This window comes from Melopsittacus undulatus, chromosome 1, assembly GCF_012275295.1.
Source record: "Melopsittacus undulatus isolate bMelUnd1 chromosome 1, bMelUnd1.mat.Z, whole genome shotgun sequence".
NCBI lineage: Eukaryota > Metazoa > Chordata > Aves > Psittaciformes > Psittaculidae > Melopsittacus > Melopsittacus undulatus.
In genome coordinates this window covers 53424818-53448521 of record NC_047527.1, presented here as the reverse complement: position 1 = coordinate 53448521, position 23704 = coordinate 53424818, and the positions used below count along the sequence as shown (strand labels likewise).

At 38.2% G+C, this 23704-nt stretch overlaps 1 protein-coding gene across 1 annotated transcript in view; it reads left to right on the top strand.

Moving 5' to 3' along the window:
* The window catches only part of PIEZO2 (piezo type mechanosensitive ion channel component 2), a 292868-nt gene that overhangs the window by 156181 nt on the left and 112983 nt on the right, over positions 1-23704 (top strand). Inside the window, exons 5-7 of the mRNA XM_031052912.2 lie at positions 5205-5367; positions 19512-19722; positions 22750-22963. Coding sequence (XP_030908772.2) covers positions 5205-5367; positions 19512-19722; positions 22750-22963 — 588 coding nt within the window. The remainder of the gene's footprint in view (positions 1-5204; positions 5368-19511; positions 19723-22749; positions 22964-23704) is intronic.

Genomic DNA, 23704 nt, shown 5'->3' with positions numbered 1-23704 from the left:
AGAAACAGTGGGTGCTTTAAAAAAGAACCAATGTTTTACATATTGCACATATCCATAATTTCTTAATGTTGAATGTTTTATGCAAGTAATGAAGTGCCAAAAACATGGCAATGTGCATTGAGTTTCAAATAGCTGCTCTCTCTCTGCATAGCAGTGTTTGGAAAGCAAATGTTTGGTTAACTCATGGTTAAGCACTTTTGCAATACAGAAAGTGTTCTTCATTTCAAGGTGTCTTTCCTAAGAAAGCAAAGTGTACTTTTGGTTTTTGAATTCATGCAGACCTTGTTTGTAAGTGGTGATTAAGATTTTACAAATACTTCAGGAGCTCTTTGAACTTGTATGTTGGGTAGGTCAGTGCATGCTAAATATTTTTATAAGTAGTTTTCTATGCATTTTTGCTTCCCTCTTCCTCCCACTCTTTTACTTCGCATGACCAAAATTCTCTCAAAGTGCAACTTCAGGTATTTGGGGTAAGACATGTGGCATGGTCTGCATAAACTGATAGGACAACCATGTTAAAGCAGTGGAAGATTAAGAGCGATCATGCACAGTGATGTAGATACTGATATTAATATTACTAAGTTTGCATTTTATTTTTGATAACATAATTTATTTTCAATTTATGAGTGAGCATGAGGTAAGGAAAGGACTAAAGGCAGACCTAACAGTGCTCAGCAGCCATTCCCAGACCCAACAGTAAGGATCAGCAAGCACATCTCTAAGGCAGTCTGATTTCTGCCCTTTGGTACCCTCGAAGTTTCCACTCTTTTTGGATCACAGAGAGGATACTAGTGATGAATGAAGGAATCATTCACAGTACCACATAGCCCCTGTGTGATACTAGTCCACATTTCCAGGGGCCCATGTTTATGATTCTTTAGTCTGATTTGTCTCCAGTACAAGTGACTACAGTTGCTGATGAAGCCCATGGGGACTGTTCTGTAAATATCTACAGTGATACACAAATCACTCTGAAATAATAGATTGACTTGGAAATATCAAATGTTTCACATGGACCAAACGAGAGGAAAGTGTTGGCATCTATGCACCTCTTCCTTAGTTTATCACCTGTAAACTTTAGTACAGTGTTACCTAATTGCAGTTTCTAATTTAATTCTAATTTTTAATTGCTAATTAGAAAGTAAACAGGTGCTATAGAAAACTCCTGAGAGGAGAGAAGATGGTATTATATGCAGTGAAAAAGGCTTATGAGGAATTTTTGAAACTATGATAAAAACTAAAGTTTGAATATTTTGTTTTCCCAGTATTCAATATAAAATCAGGATTTTCAATCTGGGTGCATTGTCTGATTTATCATTTAACGTAAACTTAACATTGTGATCTTTTGCTGATGCTGAATTAATTTGGCTTCTAAACAGAAAGGCTGGTTGTTTTTTTTTTCACCAGTTTTCGTTTGCAACAGAATATTAAATACTTAGAGTTCAAAGACCATTGTTTTTCATCCTATATGTGGAACATTTAATATATTGTTATACATATTGCTTTACAGATGAGTTACTATATATTTTACTTTTTTTTCTATTGAAGTAATTTGAATTCTAATAGCTCTGCTGCTTTTCTGGTTTTATTCTGTAAGCCTGAAATAAGGAGGAAAGTAATGTGTCTGCCATTATAAAGAAATTAAATCAGCCAGGTAAGGCAGTATTAACACTTCAGTGTTCACTAAAACTTTGTGTATTCAATAAAAGATGAATAATTCTGATTGGTTAGAAGTGGTTATTCTGGAAAGGAGGGGGTGGTGGGTTGTCCTGTTTTCTTCCTTATCCTGTAAGAAAGAATGAAAGAGGGTGAAAAGCATTCTAAAGTTGCCGTTCACTGTAATTATATTTCAGAACGTTTCTGGTGGAGTTATTATAGGCTTCAATAAAAGATACCTATTACAATTAAATTAGCCCTGTAAGTATATTCCTTAGTTTAGCTGAATAAATGATGCTGCACTAGTGGATCAAGGGCTATGACCAGTTCACTGTACAGTGATTCTTGCAAGGATTAAAAAAAATGTTTCTTTCAGAGATCTTCTGAATAGGTTTCCTGTTTTAACTTTGTCGTTAGAGAGCCTCTTTTGGAGCAAAGAGCACAATGCACAGACTGTTATCAAATGCAAAATATGACCATGTGTGAATGCGCAAATAAAGTGTGAAATGTTTGTGGAATGATTGCAGTATTTACCATTCTTTTTTGTACTGCCAGAGATAACAAGTGGGAATAACTGATTTTTGTTTTAGCTGTTGCTGTGAGAAACTGAGGAGCAAATTGCTTGGGGTCAAATGTAGCAGTTTATTATTCTGCTTTGCAGAAGAATATACATTTCCTATTTTCAAGTGATCATTTGTTTCCGTTTTAATTATCACACTGAGGTCAATTTGTTTTCCTTTTCATGGGGAGACAGGGACAGCACACATTTGTGTCTGGTTTTGGTGGATAAACTATTCATGTGCAGAATTTTCCCCTGCTCTGTGGTTTCTATTGCTAGCCTGAGCTGTACATCACATCTTTCACAACAACATGCTAAATTATTTATTTTGAAAGATCAGAGGAATTTGGTTTGGAAAGAAATATGAGCTGCAATAGAGGCAGTGTTCCCATAGGGATCTCTCCTTGTTCTGGGGAGTGGGATATGTGAAGGAAGACCCAGCGTGGCTCCACAGGAGTACAGTGTGAGGAAGGAGAAGCTGGTGCAACTAAGAAGAGCTGGTATTTGAAGGCTACCACCTGTGAAATTGTGTGCGAGTGGCTGGATCTGAAAGACTTGTGCTTTAAGCTCAGAAGTGATGCAGAATTAATTTTAGATGGGACTCTGTAACTGTGTACAGAAAAAGCACACTTACAGGGTATTGCATAGAAGTAATCTGATCCATTTTTCAGTATGAGCCTAGCAAATGTATACTGCTCTTACACTAATACTGGATTCAGGTTTTTTTCACAACTCTCTAAAAAATGCCTTAGTAATACTTTTGGAATCAAGAATTCAGATTTTGTTGACACTTATTTAGTAAATCTGCTTTAAAGGACAGGTTTCAGCATAACAATCAGGATGAATGAAACTACTTCATTATTGTGAAACCTTGTTAGGAATTAGGTTCATTAAACATGTACTTTTCCCTGCTTTCTGCTAAAGGATTAAGTGCAGACTCAGTGCCTTGACTAGCTAATCTTCAGTGACAGTATGGGATGCAGTACTGCAAACTGAACTGACACATGTCAAGCCTGTGTTTTCTATAAAGTTAAACAGATTGGCTTTGCTGTCATGGCAGTTGACTCTACAACATGCTTTGTTTGAAGCCACAGCACAAGAAACATGAAAGGATTCCAGTAAGGACTTTGCTGTCTAACTCTTCTGCAAGCCTTTCAATGAGTTGATTTTTTTTCTCTGTTTCAATACAACTTGAAGCAATTAGCAAAACGTTTTCAAGCTACTCAGCTGCTGTATAGTGCATGACCATTCAGGGTTAATCTGTAAGGGCAAAGAGCATCAGAGGAGAAAGTTATCTGGTTGAATGATTGCAATGTCTTTCTTTTACAAGCTGCAACATCAAAGCTTAAGATGTTTTCCTTAGGCAGCACCTTGTTGTGATCATGGGAACATGAAGAACTAGAGATTTAATTTTCCCTCTCTTGTTTTGAGCTAATTCAGCCCTAATTATGGGTTCATTTCATAACTGTACTATAGGACAGTATTTCACACAGCTGCATATTGCTCACTGCTTCCTGTGATGCGCTCATTTGTACCTGCTGAAACACACATTAAACCTAGCAAGCAGAATCAAAGAATTATTTGGGAGAGATGGAATGGAAGAGATCTTAAAGATTCATCTACTTCTAAGCCTCTGCCATGGTCACTTACCTTGTTCCCACTTCGGGCATGTGTTACTTTGCAAGTTACACAGTGGTGGAAAAGCTGGCTCAACAGCAATGTTGTAAATGTACGATTTGATCTTGGGCAAATGAGCAGGCCAACAACATTCCTGACAGTGGCTGTATAGTAGTCACATAAGAGACTTCAGATACTCTCTGCAGCTAATCACAGCAACTGCAGGCAAGTCCTTCATAAATAGCTTTTTTTAGGCTTCAAAACTACTAGTGTTACGATAAAGAAAAGCCAGAGGTGATCTTCTGCATCTATAAAACAACCTATCAAGGTTTTTTCTACCAGTTTATGCTATGAAGAGCTAGTCTAGCATACTCACCTGTGCCCAAGGGGCTATACAGATGCCTCATCTGTTCTGAGAACTGATTATGGACATAAAGACCTATAAAAAAATGAACTAAAATTAAAGTAAAATTAAAATCTGAGCTGCATATTTAAAATGTGTTAATGTCAAGATTAGCAGGTATATGCTGTGCACTTTCAAATAATTAATGTTATAGCCTCTCATTAATAGTTACAAGTTCAGTAAGCCTATGTAGCAGCTTAATAAATTGCTCATTGTGCCACTAGATCTGAATCCAAGCTCTGCGTTTTAACAGTGAATCAAATTCAGACACCACATCCAAACCCATGAAGTCATATTTCCCAGCCCAAACAATTAAATCTGCACAATAAAAATCATCCAGCCTTGCAAATCTTCAGAGGAGGAGAAATGTTTTCTTGGCGGGGACCTAGCATTTTAATTAGTATTTGAATATTTGTCCTTAAATATGAGTCTTAAATACCCAAAAAGGTATTTAAAAGGTCTGGTTGAATAAAACATTTTAACAGTTAACATAATAAACCATATTAAAATACTACAGGCTTTCTGCTTATTCCTCTGTGTGCCAGGAATGATAAGGGCACACTTATAGGTGACATGAATGCTGTCTTCACTTTGTTTAGCCACCTTAGTGATGTTGGCTTTGCAAAGGATGACTGTAAAGGGATTGTGATTTGTACACATGGATCTTTTGAAATCTTTCTTGTTGAATTTGAAGACCGTTCCTGTGTTGCTGTCCACAAAATGGATTGAAAATTTGGTTATTCAAAATGCTAAGTATCACTAAAATATGTATGTACTTCTGGAGAGCAAAAATACCTGTCTGCCTAGAGTTCCTTGATCATCTTTATATTTCTCATATTGTGAAATTTTCTTATTACTGTGTTTTAGTTGTTTTTTCTTTGCCATAAGCTAACTTTCTGTTCCAGTGGAAAATGTCATTGGAAATAACAAACATTTCCTCTTTGTGTGTGTTTTTTTCATTCCATGCAGTGTGAAAGGAGCAGATGCTGGCAACGTGATCAGAATATTTGTACCAGATATTGGGATGTCCATTGCTAGTCTGGCAATATGGCTCATCTGTCGCAACATGTTTCAGAAGCCAGTAACAGAGGATGCAGCACAGTGCAACATGCAATTTGAAAATGAGGAAATGGTATCAAATACACATTTCTATCTGCATTGCTTTTCGCTAAGAGTGAGCTTTGGCATTCCTGTCTGAGATGCGTTCTGAAATGGTTTTACATGGACTGTGTGTGTTAAGTAGTGAATTTACTTTCAGAAAACTTAATTGTTTTTAAAGTGGAAAAGCTACAATTGTTACTATTTTGAGAAAACAAAGCAGAATATGAAAAGTAGTAGATATGGTACTGATTTTTTCAAATCATTTTGACTTAAGAAATGATCATGACAGTTGATTACAAGTTGTTTCTTCACTAGAGTTGTTGGCTGAGTCTGAGGTCATTTTGCTACATACATTGCTCAGTTTCTTATATAGCATCCATATTTCCAAAGTTGTTACCCAAGAATAACAGCAGCATCTGAGTGGTTATCAGAAAGACTCTTAGGAGAAGGGAAGAGAAATCGTGTTTTACATTCATGGAAGGAGTTATACCAAACTGTGGTCATCCTGCATAATCTTGAGGATCGTTTTTGGGAATGGATTAGCTGGAAGTGTTGGTGTGTTTGCTGTGTATTTTACTAGTGGGAATAAGAATAGAAGAGATACTGAATGCAGAAAAATCCACAAAAAGAGAGAAGCAATTTTATAATATAAAAAGCTGCAGTGGGAATTAAGCCCAGGGTGCAGAGAAATTCCTACTACTAATCTAAACGTGTTTTTTATCAGAATGTCTAGTGGGCCTTGGGTCTCATTTTCCGTCTTCTTTTATATGGGTGGAATGTTTCTTCCTTTACTCTCAAAATTCCATTTTTAGAGGACACAGTTGCAACTTATTTCAAATAGAAATTGCACTTTGAAGTGAATATTTAGGGAGATCAGCTGCCCATTTTGGTGTCATTGGGGGCGGGGAGGGAAGCCTCTCTGCATATTGCCATGTTGTCTGGATTGTGGTATTGCCAGAAGCTCTTTGAGTTTTTAGCAAATGAGAGATCGGTATCAGGACTGAGCTTTATGCTCAATTGCAGTTGTAATTCTTAAAGGCCCTCCTGGCAGCTGAGATTTGTCTGAAGACTCCAGATTTAACTACACATTGGAGGATATGTAGGCCTAAGTCTCATGAGCATACACAAGGTTTTGCTGTGTCTCCCGGAAGCTGGTTTGATCAGCTTCAGATATGTTTATTGTTGGAGCTGTGCAAAATGCATTTAGCAGCAGGCTACAGTCTGGGTCTGTACACATAAGGGGAGGCATCTGAAGGATTAAGAAGTGTGGCTAGTTAGTATGCTTTGTGTTCAGCCAGTCTCTCTTAAAAGAGTTGCATTTTGCCAAAGGGGGCTCTAACAGATTTTTTGAAGCCCTTGATCTCCTGGAAAGAAAGCATGCACCTGCATAAAACAGGAGTAATCTGATGGCAGAAGCTCCAAAGAAAAACCAAAGTGCATTCTTAAGTTCCCCTGAATTTAGATGGTGATGTTCAGATACCTTTTGTATGGTTCGAAGGTGAGCCTGAGCCTGGAGCCTGGGTCTGAAGGGAGCTCAGTCTCATGGAGAAGATGGGTGCTGGCTTCCAGGCAGAGTGCAATAGTCATTTGCCTGGAATGCAAAGGAAAAAAATAAGCTAACAGTGATTACATAGCACAGAGCTTTATATTGGGTTGGTTTTAGACTAGCTACCTCAAGGCAATCCACCAGTGCAACTACATGGGCCAGAATATTCCACAAAGGGAAAGTGTGGGAGAGAAGGCGAAAACTTTGACTGCAAGGAAATACTGAACTGGGCAAATAGAAATCTGCGTAAATACATTTCACATCTTCACATCAAAACCCAGCAAAGATTATTTATGCTCTGTTAACTGTATGTATTAGTGAACACAGCAGCTGTGTTTAGATTTAGTGACACCCAAAATTCTGCCACAGGCTTTTATTTTATTTTTTTTATTTAAAAAAAAAAGATAATAGTTTCTGTCATGTGAGGTGATCCCCAATGCTGTAAGGAATTCTGATCTTCACAGCTGAAATGGTGAATCTTCATCAGAATAACCTGCTTGATTTTTAAAAATGGAGTGAAATGGAGAGTGGAAAATTAAATACCTATTAAACACATTTTTCCAAATGTCAGCTTTCTCTTTCTAGGTGTCTGCACATAACATCCTGGAATCATTTCTGCTAGTTAGGAAGAGGCTGCAGAAGCAGCTGAATCTGCTAGGAATATGTATTTGGCAGGACTGCCTGTAAGGAACCTAATGCATATGCAGAGCATGTAGCTGAGTGTCTGAATTTGGGAGAATATTGGCATGATCTAAAATGAGTCCAAACTGTGTGAGTTTCCCATGATAACTCTCAATTCTTCCTTGGTAAAGAATACTGGAAAAGGGAAAACTAAGTAAGTGATCAGTTCTTTGAATTCTGCGTTAGCTGGCTGATGACTGTGTCTGCATGTTGTTTCAGCTCTCTACTAATGCTGTTAACTCCATTGAATTAAAAAACACATAATGAGCTGCAGCACTAACTGCCCTACAAACAAACGCTTCAGGAGAAGTGTTGAGCTTGGTACTGTGCCTCCACGGGAAATAGTCCTGCATTTGTTAGACCAGCTCTGAAGCCATTTCCAGAGGTGAAGGGCTTTTTCTGAGAGTTCCTGCTACCAGGCATCACAGATTCATGGTATGAGATTTTGTTAAGAATACATCAACTGATTCAAGCTGGCTCAACAGAGCCATAAGAGAGGTGACTTCAGATTGCCAGATGTCTAGCCACAGATAGCTCTATAAATCAAGAAATCAGCATTGTGACTTCCAGGCAAAAGCAGGGAGTTTGTCTTGCAGCTTTACCTTTTTGCATTAAATTATTTACATTTAGTGATTCTCAGACCTTTTTGCTTCAGGCAAGAGTGAAATAGTATGGGAACAGGCTTAATTAAAAAAGAAAGGTTAATCTATCTACTCCTTCCAAAATTTACAAAGAAAACCTGTTAAATAATTAATACTTCTAAAAGTGACCTTTTCATTGCTCTGTTAGAATCCACCACATTTCAGTTTTTATATGGGCATGCTGAAAAATGCCTGAAGTCAAGGGCAGTGTGTGGTGCTCAGTTATGTGCTGTACTTTGTCATGGCAGCCGCCTCCAGTAGAGTACAATGGATCAGATTGCTCATGGATTGAGATGCAATTCAAAATAAGAAAAAATACCAGAATCCAAATTACGGACAACAAGAATTCGTCCAAAAATTGATGTCCTTCACCATTACACTACATCCAATTTTAAGGGAAACAGATCTCCATCAGAAAAGTATATTCTACAGAACTAAACTGGGAGCAGTGGGAGACTCAATTATTTGTAAGTAATGCTATCCCAGGAATAAGCAAAGAGTGTGGTTTTAATTAACAGTGAGTCATGAAGTAGGAAGGTCTGCCAGATACCAGGCTGCAGTCCAACTCATTACCACCCCTAAATGGTTGCACACTTGGAGCAAACGTGTCTGCAGGCGTTTTTTATTAGGGCTCAGAAAATTTAAAGCAGGTGAATTCAGCTGGAGACAGGCCCGGACTGCAAATACTGAACAGCACAATGCCAGTCACAAGGTGTAAAAGGTGGAAGAAAATAAGAAAGAACAGTTAACTCCCAGCTGCAGCTGAAAGTATGACATTTTTGATTTGGTGCAGATGGTGGTTTATATGCCAAAATGCAGATGCAGTATATATACAGTCTGATAGGTATTAGAAAGGACGTAGCTTTTTCTTTGACTATGGATGAATTGCCTAATATTGTGACAGTGGTGGGGAGGGGAATCCTTCTGAGATTGCACAACTTAAGCCTTAGAAGAGGTATTAATCTTTATTGGAATATACAGTTGTAGTCTTCAATACAGCTACCTTCCACAGCACTTGCTGTGCTGTCCATCCAAGCTCATTTCTTATCCATGCTCTTCTAGAAAGCAAATGGGACCACTGTTTCTGTGTTGTCCCATAATCTGAGGCAAGCTTGATCCCAGATCCCCCACCTTTATTTTTAGTGCAGAAGGCAGGGATTTGTTTGGGATCAAAAAAAAAAGAAAAAGAAAAACCAACCAACAAACCAAACAAACAAACAACAGTGTGGCTCTCACTTTGTCCACAAACTTGGTTAGTGTCCTCCAGCTCATTACTTCATCTGTCTCTGGGCTTCTGTGTCCCTTCACAAATGGGAGCAATTAAAAATGCTCAGTTGCCTTTGTCTTGCTAAACAGTGACTAAGCCGTGTCTTTCTAAACAGTAACCTGGCTATTTGTCCTATGCTTATAATGGGCACATAGTACATCAAAAGCTCTCTTATGCCCAGGTCTCCAAGTGTGACTGAAATACATACAGAACAGAATGGATAGACTCTGAAAGCTACAAATATGCCATGCCTTGTCCAAGGACTTCCTAGTCTAGAAATTGCCCATTGAGACCAGTATCCTCATCCTGAAAGTGTTTGCTGCCTGCTGGATAAGGGCGGTAAGCAAGTAAGGGAATACCTTTTTCTCCATATCTAACATTACAATTTATGCTGATCTCTCCTAGTGAGAGAATGGCTTTAATTCTAAAACATGTGGTTTCAAATCCCTTCCAAAAAATGTTGTTTTTAATTACAGCTACTCTGGATAATCTTGTTAAACATACAATTATCCAGACCCTTTTAAAATCTCATTAATTTCTTGGCTTTGGTGGCATCGTGAAGCAAGGACTTCCACAATTTAATAAGTGCTTTCTGATTTTACTTTAAATTTAACACTTCTTAATTTTATGAAAGGTCCATGTTATAAAACACAGTGAGATGGTATAGAGGAACTCAAATATATTATCTTGCATATATGTCCTTTTAAAGATAAGAAATCCCTGTTCTTTTTTTCCATTTCTTTTGTCATTTTCATTACTTTTTCCTGAACTAGCTACAGTTCTGCAATAGTCACCTGAGCTACAGGTAATATCAGTGCTTCAGCATTTCAGGCAAAGTCTTGTTGTTGATTTAAATGATGGTATTATGACAATCACTATTAGATTCAGAGATTGTTGGGCTGGAAAATTCTGCTACTGTATCAGTTATCTGGATGTCCTGTATAATATGGATAATTAGTTCAGTTTAGAGCACAGTTCCAAGAAAGGTCTGACATCCCAGTCCTTGTATTTCATAGCAACTTGCCATTTTTCTTGCCTTCAAATGCAGAGATATCCTTTGAGCTTTTTACAATGGTATCTATTTTTCATAAAGCCTGTGATGGGTATATTTTTCCTGAGATGATTTACTGTTTTATTTTACCAGCATCAAACATTCACCTGACTTGATTAGCTCTCACTGATGTGGGGCTTTTTGGTCCTAATTTCTCTAAACATCTTCCCATATGGAACTTCTTCAGTGTTTGCTTCTCTTCAGAGAGAGCAAATGATGGCTGTTTTGGAAAATACTCTATGTGATAAAGAGGGAAAAAGAACTTCTTAGAGAGGGTTATAACTTCCTGGCTTCTTTTAGCTTCCTGATAACACCTCTTTTATTCTTTTTTCTTCTCATTGTTACCTCTATTTAAATTGGCTTACCTTTTCAGGTTAGTTATAAGTATATCTTTGGTTTTGATCTCCGGAGTATGTGCAAACCCAGTTGATTTTAGTGTGCTTTGAACATGGTGTAAGTAGGATTTAGTAACCTTATTTTTGTGGCTTAAAAACAGTAGGTGAGGCTCTCATCGCTTCCCTTGTGATGTTTGTAATGGTGAAGTTTGCCAGACCTTACCCAGCTGCCTCCCACACTAACAATTCTAATGTATCTCATCTTAACAAGGGTCAAAAGTTTACAAGTTACGTTAGCTTCTTGGTTTGATGCACATGTCTTTGGATAAGTCTTAACACAAATATATAATTATACTACAGCAGTGTCTCAGCTACATAAAAATACATAGTGCAATACCTTCTGTATTACCAAATGCTGTTAGCCTGTTCAGCATGGAACTTTGGTGTGCACCTGTACTGCTTTGGTTAGGTACATGACATGATGAAATTCTTGTGGCAGCTTTGCAGTGGTGTTACTGATTTGCTCTTCGAAAAGTCCTCAGTTCCAGATTATGAGATATAGAGGTGTTAACCAGGTGATGAAAATCCTGGAATATTATTTTGCTTTTGTAGAACTGAACACAGTACAAGAAAGAATCTCCTGGGTCACAGAATTCAGTCTGCTGCTACTGCAGGCAGCAGTATCACACGATTCCCTCTGGAAGGTAGAAAGCACCATCTTGAAAACAGGGCAATTTTTCTTCATCCATCGCTCCTGATAGGGCCCTGTTCTGTAATTTTGCTTTTCTGGTGGTTAGAAAATGTCTAATTTAGGTTGTACATGTATTCATAACTGCATTATAACCCTTACAGTTCTGCTCTTTTGCTTCAATATACTGTTTCCCTCTCTAGCATTTATTTCTCTGATATTTTGTGAGAAAGAAAACATTTATTTAAACATTTTTCGGCAAGATGATATATGACGAGTATTTTTGGATCCTCATTTAGATTGGATGTCCCATTCTCCTGTTCATCCCAGTAATCTGTGGCTCTTCAGGGTGGTACTGGAGAAGTACCAAGCCACTTCAGTATGAGCTGAGGCAATACTGCAGATAACCACAGAACCATGATTGGGCTGTTTATTGTCCTTAACAAGATGGATAATTGTACAGTGTGTATATATCTTGGTCCAGGAATTGCTCCATATAGGTGCTGTGCTGTTTCACATACCCACACTAGCTCATTCAGAGTTTGTATTGAATTGTGCCTTGTAGTCGTAACCCAGCTCTTCCTATTTCTTTTCCACTAAAAAAAGTGTTTTAATCAACTCAGGCCAAACCACTGCAGTCTGCCTTTAAGTTCCTCTCTCTTTTGCATTTGGCTTACATGCCTGACAGCTTTCTGAAGTGAAGATATGAAACTATTTCCATATTGGCCAAGTGAGTCTTGTGCTGAAATCACTTGGTGTTTGCTCAGGTGCGATAGGTACATTGGGAAGTGAAATAATCTTTGGCCCTCTTCTTACAATATCTATTGTATACAGGATTTCATGAGTTGCCTTCCTGTTATCCTGCTTCAGAACTATGCTTGTCTTTATTAATTTATTTTTCATTTCCTCTGGATCTCTAAATGCATCTGTCCCTGTGTGCTTCCAGTAAATAGCTGATCCTTTTTTTCTGTAACAAATGACTCTTTCCCACATGAGATTTTACTGTGGAAGTGTCTGTCATTCATTCCTATCAAACACTGCAAGTGCACTGAAAGTTATTTCAGATGATACATTCCTGACAAATTCATCTAATATTCTGTGGGCCTTTAACCTAAGCTTTACCCCACTTGAGATCTACCAGCGATAAAATTTTTCATTAAGATCTCCCAGACTTAGAGTTAATAAAGCATTTTTCTTTTCAGTGATTCAGTTGTCATCTACATTTTAGATTATTGCTTAAATTCCAAAATGTTTCTACCTCATTAATGTCACAACTACTGAAATATTCACTGTAATTTTCTCACACTCAATCAGTTCATGGAGCATGGTCTTCCCCTGAAGTTACCCACTTTTCTTTTTCTATCCTGGCTTGCAGTCTGCAGCCCTCCCTCCATGTGCACCTCTTATCCACATATAGAGAGCGGTGTTCCCCTTTGGTTTTCTGTAGACCTGCTTGAGCTCCCTGTCAGCACCACATGTATCTCACGCAAGATGACCTTACAGAACATACTCCTGCCAGGCAGTCCCATTTCTGTACAGCTTAAGTTGAATGACATGGGAATTGTTCATGTGGAAACTTTTTGTATCTATTCTGTGGCAGAAAAAGCAGAGAAATCCACTTCTCACATGCCAACACTTACAGACCAACTGTGGAGTTTTTCACTTTCTTGCGAAATTGGAAATTCAACAAATGATTACCTTAACACAGTTTAGTATTGACTGCAGGTTAGAAATATGGTCATTTATATTGCATTAAGGGCTTTCAGTTCCTTTAGTGATAAACCAAGTAGCAGTTAAATTTCTTTTCCAGCTTTTGCACTTGCAGCTAGGTCTGTCTGAAGAATATTTTGTTATTTTGATTATTTTATCAAAATAATTATTCATAAAAAACAATATATAGACATATACAAAATATTTATTTATAGAAATATGTACATTTCTACAGACACATGTATATTCTGCTCCTAGAAGCAGGTAGGTAATTATCTCATTTATGAAGATAAAAGCTAAAGACTTTTTGAAGGGGAAGGGGAGGATGTGAAGATGGAGAAGTCTTTTAGGGCAAGCTTAAAAACAGGAACTCAGTCATGTTGTGATATGTTCCATCTAGATTGAATACACAGGCTTACACAGTAGGGAGGCAATTGTACTAAACCAGTGTGATACTAGAGGGAGAGTGAGAGAGTTTATTCCTATAGTTCTGCTGGTGTAGTTGAATCAAATAGTTTATCTCAGGTGATTCCTAAACCAGACTGTTTATTAACTTGGTTTTGTTTTGATTTTGTTGTTGGTTTTTTTTTTTTGTTTGGTTTGGTTTTTAATAAAAAGGAAGTCCAAAAACTTGGGCACAGTAACAGCTTGAACAGACTTAGAAAAGACACTTAGTAAATTGGCTACTGTATCACAGGTATAGAATAGAAATATGATTTATGATTAGAGGTGAAGAAATAATTATAGTAAGTGTTATCTTAATTCTCTGCCAAGGCATGCAAACTGCAGGGCAGCACAAAGTGCAGGTGGTTTTAAAGAAATGGGATGCAATGGCTAGAGTAGTTCTTGTGAAGATTGACTAAAATTGCCAGAAGGAGGTCAGACCATGCAGTCTGCCTTGTGGCTTGCTCTTTCTTGTCTACTTTCTTCAAGCCAAACCATGCACCTTTAAGCTAATCCATATCATGAAAGTTCTTCTCTGGTATCACCAGCAATAAATAACATCATCTACTATGATGTACCATTCTGCCCTTGTGCCAAGCCTGCATACCTGTAGCTGTTTAGATAAGGCTGCTGTGGGGTCCCAGGAAGTAACAGGCTCTGGGATGTGATTGGGTGTTGGGGTGAGTCCTTCAGTCTCCATTGCAATTCAGAGGCAACAAGAGTGTATTTAAGTCAGTGAACTCATGCACTACTCCTGAGGAGGTTGCTTCAGGCTTTCCTTCACAGAGATTCTTTGCAGAGCATAACCACATGACAAGCAGATTGCCTCGGGAGCATCACAGTGCTACCATGCAATATAATTGCCATTTGCATTTCTGCCATCTGCAATTCAGACCCTTGGAAAACACAGTGTCATCTTGACATTAAGTTTGATAATGAGACTTATCACTGCATCTCTACAACTTTTTTAATGTCCACATAATACATGGATAATTGATAAAATGACACACTGGGATCCATTGAACCTTAGTTAAAATTTCTAGAAGCAACATGTTAATAGCACTTGGTGAACTGCACATAACTGCATGTTTTCCTCATGCTTATATCTCATTTTCTCACTCCTGTCTGTTTGTTTCCTAGTTCTGGCTGGGAGGAAGTGTCAAAATACTGCAGAAGAGGCTATTTGTACAGTATTTATGAGCCAACTGAAAGGAGGAAGCACCTGAAGTCTCATGAGAACTTATATTTGTGAGCTTAGCAGTGCACAATGGAGAGGTCCTGATAATTAATGCAGTACATTTGCAGAGATGGGAGTTGAGTCTATTCTGAGATTTGTATGTCCTTAGTTGTAACAGTTTTGATTGGTTAAATTTTAGGGTTCTCGCGAATTTGTTAAGAGTTTAGTTCATGTCCTCTGTAGAATAAAAAATCAATAAATGGGCAAATTTGTGTTTACAGACACAATACCATTAAATGTAGGTACCAAGCAAGGAGTGTTCTGAAGCAGGAATGGGTTTTAGGTGGTCAGATTCGAGGCTTCCTGTTAGTAAACACATCTCTGGGACTAGAGGATATCTTTGTGCAGTAGTGTTTATACTGTACCAGATGATACATTTAAAAGTTGGATGTTAATAAAGCAGCCCCCAAAGTAGCTAATGGACATTCTGGCCGTGGCCACAATAGTAGCTGCCATAGCTGCCACAGAGGCTGTACTGTTTCCTTGCCTGTTTTCTATCTCAGTTTGGCAGTTTAAAAAAGTATTGTACAATAAATACTCCTGGGACTTCCACACTATTGCTGAAAAACCTAAACTGCATTTAGTTTGTTTATAAAAAGTCCTGGGGCCCTGCTCTGCAGAGCAAAGGTCATGGAAACACATGTTTATGGCTTCACAAATGCATTATACTCCTTGAATGGAGAAGTTTATTTGATTTAATCAGCATCCACAGGGATCCTGTAATTGCATAATAAGTAATTTATTATGGAAGTAAAAGTATTTTTCTAACTGTAGCCTATGTAGTATGGGTTTGTAGCTTTAGACTAATCCACATAGTAAAAAGAGCTTTACAAAACAGTCTGACTGGAGTAATGGTGTTCTGGGATGAGCACGTATATAGGTGGCTCTTTAATCATAAGAAGGTGTTAAAACAACAGACACATTATCACCATGTTGGATGTAAAAGCTGTTCACTCTTTGCTTCGGTAATTTCTAGTGCTCAATATGGGAAACTGGAAAGCCATCCCAGATAATCCAGTTGGCAGGCAGTGAATAAGAGAGTGGAGGAATCCAAAATTTGTCATCTTTCTGACATACACTGGAACATGGCATTTCAGCTACTTCAGGAAAGGAACATGGCCTTTCAGCTACTTGACTTCACCTTGGATACTGAATTACAAACAGATACATTTGTATACAAAAAAAACCCATAAAACCTATAGTTGTTTAGTTGTTGTAGTCTTTTAACTGGAATAATCATTGACTGGGTCATGAATGACACCACTGGGAGGTAAACAGAATAAGGTTAAGGACTGAGGTATTATCCTCAAAAGCACTTGCAGATAGGAAAGACAGTGATGCCAAAGCTAACCCACCCATTCCAGGCTGGTGCAAAGCCCTGGTCTCTGAAAACAGCCAGTACTTGCACAGCCATATCACTGGTAATTCAGGCTGTGCTGAAAAGTTGCAAAATGGTATGTGTCTGATAAGGCTTCTAGGACTTCAGGTTATGGTTGTTGTTGATCAGGTTCTCCCATTTGCTAGCTTGTCTTAAACTGAGGAAAGTGGCTGAAGAACCCTGACTCCAAACAGACAGTTGTAGTTTTGGAAGGAAAACTTGGGAAATGAGTTTGTTATCTGCTAAGATTAAGAATGCTTAAGTTTTCTTTCCAACAGCAAATTACCTCAGTAACACTAGATGTAGGTTTTTCTGCATTTCCTGTGAGTGTTTCTGAGGTCTAAACTTCTTTGCAGAATTGAAATCCTTATTTTCCTATCTATCTAAATAAAAATGGAAATAAAAGGATCGTTAGCTTCTTTGGTAACTCATCACCTTGCAAGTTTTTATCTGTGTTTCAAGGGTGGGAGCTTCATTCCGTGGAAATTTTTGACCATCATCTCCTTCTCAACTGTATCCTGGTACATGTGTCATACATGTCAGTACTGAACTCTTAAGACAAAATGTAGCCTAAGGGTCCTACAGATCAGTGAAACTTAAGTGATTAGACTGGCCAAGTTAAAAAATTATAGTCCTGGTTATTGTGATAGGAAAATCCAAAGGCCCATTTTGAGGAGATCTGGGTATGTGAAATTGGATGTTTGGCACTGGAGGTGAGGGAGGCAGATAGAGAGAAGAGACAGTAAAGGATATTAAGTTCCATTTTTCACTGGGCTTCTTTTATGTGGTTTTCTTACTTCTATGTCCTCTATTTTGTTGTTGGAAGGTATTGTGTATTTTCCTTCAATTAATACTTCAAAAATTTTTAATTTCTGTTAATTTCTCCCTCAAGAACATTTTCTACTGCATGGATAACATTCCATTATTTTATTTTGTGACTTTTCAGACTCTTATTTTTTGTTACTGCATAGGTATAATTCAGTGCTATCTCAGCAATTTAGACAGAGCTCCAATTCATCATAATCTATAATAAATTTATGAATCCTGTCTTCATGGTCAATGCATATTTGTATTATTCATAGAGATATGAGTCCTGACAGTCTCCTGTGGAATAACTTACTTGTTTTGAAAATTTTCCTATACATTTTTGTCAGTAATTCCACATTTTAATGCATATTATCTTCAACAAATTGAAAGCATAGCTGAAGAAATAAAGATCTCCTTCACACAGACCCATATATAGCAGGTGTGCCATTTCATGACCTGTAAATGTCGAGCAGTCTCACTCATTCTCTGTTGTTCAGGGTATGAACACTGATCATACTAAGCTCAAGGTACAGAGCACTACAGCCAGTCTAGGAAGAGCAGAGCTGGGCCCAAAAGGACTAGATGAGGAGCTGGTTCGTCTAGTAATTACAGCACAAGCAGAAATGAACTTTTGCCATTTATATAGCTTTCTCACTGGAACATCTGTGGCAGAAGAGCAAGCATGATGTATTGTTCAGCCTACTGTCAGCATTGTTTCTGAATATTTAAGTAGCTCCTGTTTAGATAGGAGCTCAGATATGAGCAGCAGTGATGAACAGAATGCCTCTTTGTGCTGCATGGCTTGAACTGTGATTACTGCATGTTTGGGCTGCCATCTCCTCTCCATTATTTCGCAGAAGGACCTAACAATTCATGTGCTGAGAGCTGTATAAGTGAATGGTGACAATAACAAAGCAATTGAAATGAATTTTATAATGAGTATAGCTAGTGAAATAGCTGGATATGTCTTAAGAGAAAGGTAGATTTCCCAGATCAGCCCTACTGTGTTTAATCTCTATTTCATTGTCTGTAAAATAGATACACTGGAGAACAGGCAGGCTTGTTCTAGGCATTCACAACATTGTTAATGCTTCAAAACAAGAGGAGAAAGTTGGCACCAATCTTAGAGGTGAAATGAAGGAATCCACAGGGGATTTTGTTCCTTTGGGAATCTACATAACAAAGTGGTACTGAAGAATTTGGTTAAGTTGCCTGAGAGTTCAGCTGTTCCTACTGCAGTGTTATCTGTTGGTGTGGAAATTTTTTAATGTCACCAATAAATAGAAAACTGCTATTCTGGTAAAAAATACCAATAGTCTCTCTTTCTTACTTTCACATGCAGAGATTGCTTGGCCAGAACTAATGTTAGCTAATACAAGTTCAGATTAGTGCCAAAGAAGCTATTCTATATTACACCAAGTGAGAACCTGGCTCAAAACTATTATTTTGGGGTTTTTTAAATATGCCCCTACATGTCTGTCAATGACTAATTTTTCCATAAATTGTATCTTTGGGTGGGCCTCTTGCTAATCCTGCAGATTCTCACCGTGGGTTGATGATTTAGTCTGCATCACTCAATAGCTGTGTATGTCTTCTGGTCTCCAAGATACGATGGAGCCTTGATGGTGAAGGTCACTGCCAGATCCTAACAAACCACTCAAGTATGAGGGACCTTTACACGTTTCCTTCTTTTCCTTTTTCCATTGTGTAGTTCTAAGCCACTGGTCTCATTTCTCTTGCTAAATTGTTGCAGATCACTCAAGCTTTCACTACTTTTCTCTTGCTCACTTTTTCTCCTTTTCTTTCACCATCAGCTAATCTTACCATTTCACATTCTTTACCCGAGATTCTGCTCAGTGTGTTTTTTTCTCTCCCAAATTGCCCTTCAGTCACCTATCCATTTATTTCAGTCCTGGCTGCCATGACTCAGATCACTGCTACTTGCTCAATTTTAGGGTTTGCATTTGAAGTCTGAGATAGAGTTTATGGGGAAGGGTTTGAAAAGTGAGATTTGTTGAGGAACATGAACCTGGAAGGCATTTGTGCTTAGTGACTGGATCTTATACCTGAAGCCATTAAGGCAAAGAGGAATTTAACAGATAATAGATAGCAAGATGGAAAGAATGCTGAGCAAACCACATTTCATATAAAAATGAATAAGCAGTCTGTTGCAGGAGGATTGCAGCCTTTCTCAGAGACAGCCCTTAATCTGAAATGGGAGCCATCAATGTACAGCTCTAGCTTTAGTAAACCTTCTTTAACTCTCGTTACTTGCACATAGGCAAGAATTACGATAATTTACTGCTAAATAATATATCCATGTTTTAAATTCATATTTATTTCTGTCTCTCTCTTTTGCATTATCTTTTTCTTCCCCCCCTCCTCATTAGGCTGTAAGAGAAAAATTAGAGCCAGACGATGCTTTGATGTATGAAGAAGATCTGGATGATGAAGACTGTGGTGAAGCAGAATTTGAGGAAACCATGAAATTAAAAATGCTGCGTAGAATTGCTTTCATAGCATCCAAGCTGAGGGAGTTTATTGGCAACATGATCATCACCACTGGAAAAGTTGTTGTTACAATTTTACTTGGTTCAGCAGGTTGGTGCAATTGAAAAGTTTCCTCCAGACCTCATTAGATTGTGCATTTAACAAATGAGTTTTCAGCACTCTGGCACCTGCGGGAATAACAATGGAAATCTTTAAGGGAAAAGAAATTGCTGCTGATTTTATTTAAATTAAAATTTTGGCAGGCATTGGAGTATGCTGAGTTGTTTAATATTTTTTACCAATACTTTGTGGCCCTATCATGCTGTATACGACTTTCACAGCTGCTCTTATAACAAAATGGTGAATGGTTGCATATTATAAATGACCATATATTTACATACTATAATGTGCATTCTGACACTCCCTAATGTAAAAAGGAGCTGTATTTACATAGCTCTAAAAAACAAAAAGGAAAATTAGAAAAATAGGTTGACTGTGTAGTGTCTGAAAAGAGTGATAAGCAGGTAAGCGGATTTCATGTTGGTTTCTGATGTGGTTAGCAAAAGTAGCTGTTTTGATATGATATAGCCAACCTTTTTATAAGACATCTGATTTAGTACCTCATAGTCAGCTACAGCCAGAATGGAAGTGTACAAAGTCACTGTAGGTTGTAATTAATGAATTCATGATTGGAGCAATAATTGTAAATTAGCATTTATCTGTCTAATCACATGTTTTAATGGAGTCATTACATATAAAGTATATGTACAGCTGTATATACTTACTATGTAAGTATATTAGTATATGAAGTATAACACAATAGTTAAAAAAAGGATGTTAAATGACAAGGCCTGGTCAGATGTGGCCTTTTATTAAGGCAGGTAAGATTATCTGACAACCTTACATGTAACCAAATGCAAGGTAACAAATCTACAAAGGGATAAAAATAGGTTATGTGGATCACCATGGGGCTGAACATCAGGGAAGAGAGATGCCATTAAAAACATTTTGAAAAGCCTGTTGCCATTCTGAAGTTGCATGGGTGAACATCACCTAGGGAGGATGAAGCAGAAGGATCACACAGCAGTGGATGAGGGCAATTTCTTCTGAGTGCATATAGGCAGCTTGTCTGTGGAACTCCAATACATGCTGAGAGCCAGGAGGTATTAGGAGCAGAGTTTCAAAAAGGACTTGAGGTCTGGGAAGGCTGTATTCCTGAGAGAGACCATGAGCTTAATTAGTTAAATACTTCCTTGCTTACTGTGCCAAAGAAGGAAGATGTTGAAGGGTGATTTGACTGCAGCCTTAAACTACTGACAAAGTACAAAGTGCCTCAATTTTTTTAACAGACTTCTCATCTAATAGAAGTTATGAGCCAACAGTTAAGTGATAAACCCCTGCAACTTCACACCAGAAATACATTTTGACTTTTTCACAGCCAGAGTAATCTGCCATAATGAACAACTTATATATGGATACAATGGATTCTTCTCATGTAGTGCTTCAATAAAGACAAAAGTATCTTTTTGAAAAAAGAAAGAAAATATTTACAGGCTTGAGGCAGAAATTGCTTTCCAGCAGAAGTTTTACAGTCACCATCATGAAGGCTGTCAGAATAACGGTCCCTGCTGTCCTGTCATGTTTTAAATCTGTGAGCCTATGACAATCACAGAATCCCAAGGGTTGGAAGGGACCTTGAAAGATCATCTAGTCCAACCCCCCTGCAAGAGCAGGGTAACCTAGAGTACATCACACAGGAACTTGTCCAGCCGGGCTTTGAATATCTCCAACGTAGGAGACTTCAAAAACCCCACTGGGCAACCTGTTCCAGTGCTCTGTCACTCTTGCAGTAAAGAAGTTCTTCCTGATGTTAATGTAGAACCTCCTATGCTCCAGTTTACACCCATTGCCCCTTGTCCTATCACTGGATATCACTGAAAAAAGCCTAGCTCCATCATCTTGACACCCATCCTTTACATATTTGTAAACACTTACATGCCAGCACGTTACATGCTGAAACAGAGACAGAGCACCAGAGACTAAAGACTTGGTTTAAAGTACAATGGGAAATATGTGATGGTGAAACTCAGACAAAATGACTATGGATGAATCCTTACAGTGCCTGGACTAATCCCAACTGGGGACTGACCTTCAGGGCACTGTCCCCAGAAACCATGGCAACCTAGCACCTGGCAGGGTGCAAGTCTTTCTGCTGGAATGGCTGGCCCAGCTGTGGGGCCAGTGGGCATACCAGAGCCACAGACCACCAGGAGCCTGCAGGTCTGGCTCCTAAATATGCACCAGTAAAAAACTTGAAAATAAATTGAGGCAGGCATCCCTATTAGCTTCAGTGCTGTTACTGTAGAGACTCCAGTGGGCTGCTGTGCTTGGGGGTAAGCTCTCTTGTCATTTTGTCGTGGTTGCCACTCTTAGACACGTGTGTCTTTCCTGCTTCCTCGCTGGTTTTTGTAGGCTGCCCACTGAGCATCAGGTCTGCTTCACCATCACACATTTTCACAAGTGAAATACTCCACTCCATGTGAAGAGCAAAAACAGTATACATGTGTAAGACAGCAGAGTCTTTGTCATATGTAAGTTACAAATACTGAGTTAAAAAAGGAAACATTTCCTGACTATTCTCTGGATTTTATACAGGTCTCTCATCAGTATATGCATCAGGGTTTTTTTGGTATTAGTAACTCAAGATATCTCAAGATTTATATGAGAGGTTTTTTTCACTGTTCCTTCCTGCCATTTTACCATCTCATACTTAAATTTCATTTTGAAGTTTAATACGCCAGTGCTCTCAGACACAGCTGGGTGGCCTTGCAGCCGTGTTTCTGGTTTTCTCCATGCTTTGAGAAACATCTTTACAAAAGAAGATTTCATCTTAAAGGAAGTTCTGGAGAGTAGTTGCATACTAAGTGTTAAGGCATAGCATAAGTGCATTGCATAATAAAAAAAAAGATCCTTTTCTTCTAGTTTCAAAGCTAATAGCAGTCTGAAGAGTTAATTGTAATAATTGCCATAAACACTAACTGGACTAAATTGTTTTATATATTTCTTGTCAGATTTAAGTTTTAACAAATGCTGATACTTCCCACACTTTTCCAACTCTCCATATTTTTATTTTTACAGGAATGATGGTGCCATCTTTGACCTCAGCTGTGTATTTCTTTGTATTTTTGGGCCTGTGCACATGGTGGTCCTGTTGCCAAGCATTTGATCCGCTGATATTCAGCTGTCTGTGTGTATTAATGGCTATATTCAGTGCGGGGCACTTAATTGGGCTTTATCTGTACCAGCTACAGTTCTTTCAGGAGGTTGTTCCACCAAAAGATTTCTATGCCAGGTGAGAGAAATTCCTTTTCTGTTTAGTTGTGGGCACATGATACAATGCTTCCACATGATGCTTTGACAAATTTTATGGATGAATTCATGTTCAGTTTTAGAGAGTTGAAGCATTTCTGACTGAATGGTTTTGAATGATAGAGTGGTGGAAGTCCCACCTGGGCTACTGTATGCAGAGAGCTGGGACAGCTTAGGAGTGGAACGGATTTTGGTTTTGGTCAGAGTGAAGCTCAAATGTGAATGAGAATACTTTGGCTAAGACAGGAGATAAAGGAAATAGGTGGTGGTATTGACGCAAGGGCAGTGTACACGTGCACATTTTTTGGCAGACAAAAAGAAATGCTCCTAGGTCATAGTGTCCTAACTGGGGAAAAATGCATGTGTGGTGCCATCATTTTGTGCAGATACTGAGGGCTGCTCGTATACTTCACATGGTGTGCATTACATTAGACTGTTAATATAAAATTTCTTTCTGGTCCTGCAGAACATGCCAGTTTTACGTTCATACTAACAGCTATATTGCTTAAGTCAAAAAGCAGCATTTCTAGTTACTGCTGCAGTGAATATTGTTTGGATGTGATTTCACTGACTCTTTAATTTTTACATACTGTAATCTAAAATATGATGAAGTAATGGATGTATTTTTCTCATTACTACTTTTTCTTTCTGCTGAGTTATGATTGCAAATTGTTTTTATGGTATGTAACTCTAGTCCTGTAGTAATCCCTATGTTAAATTAAAT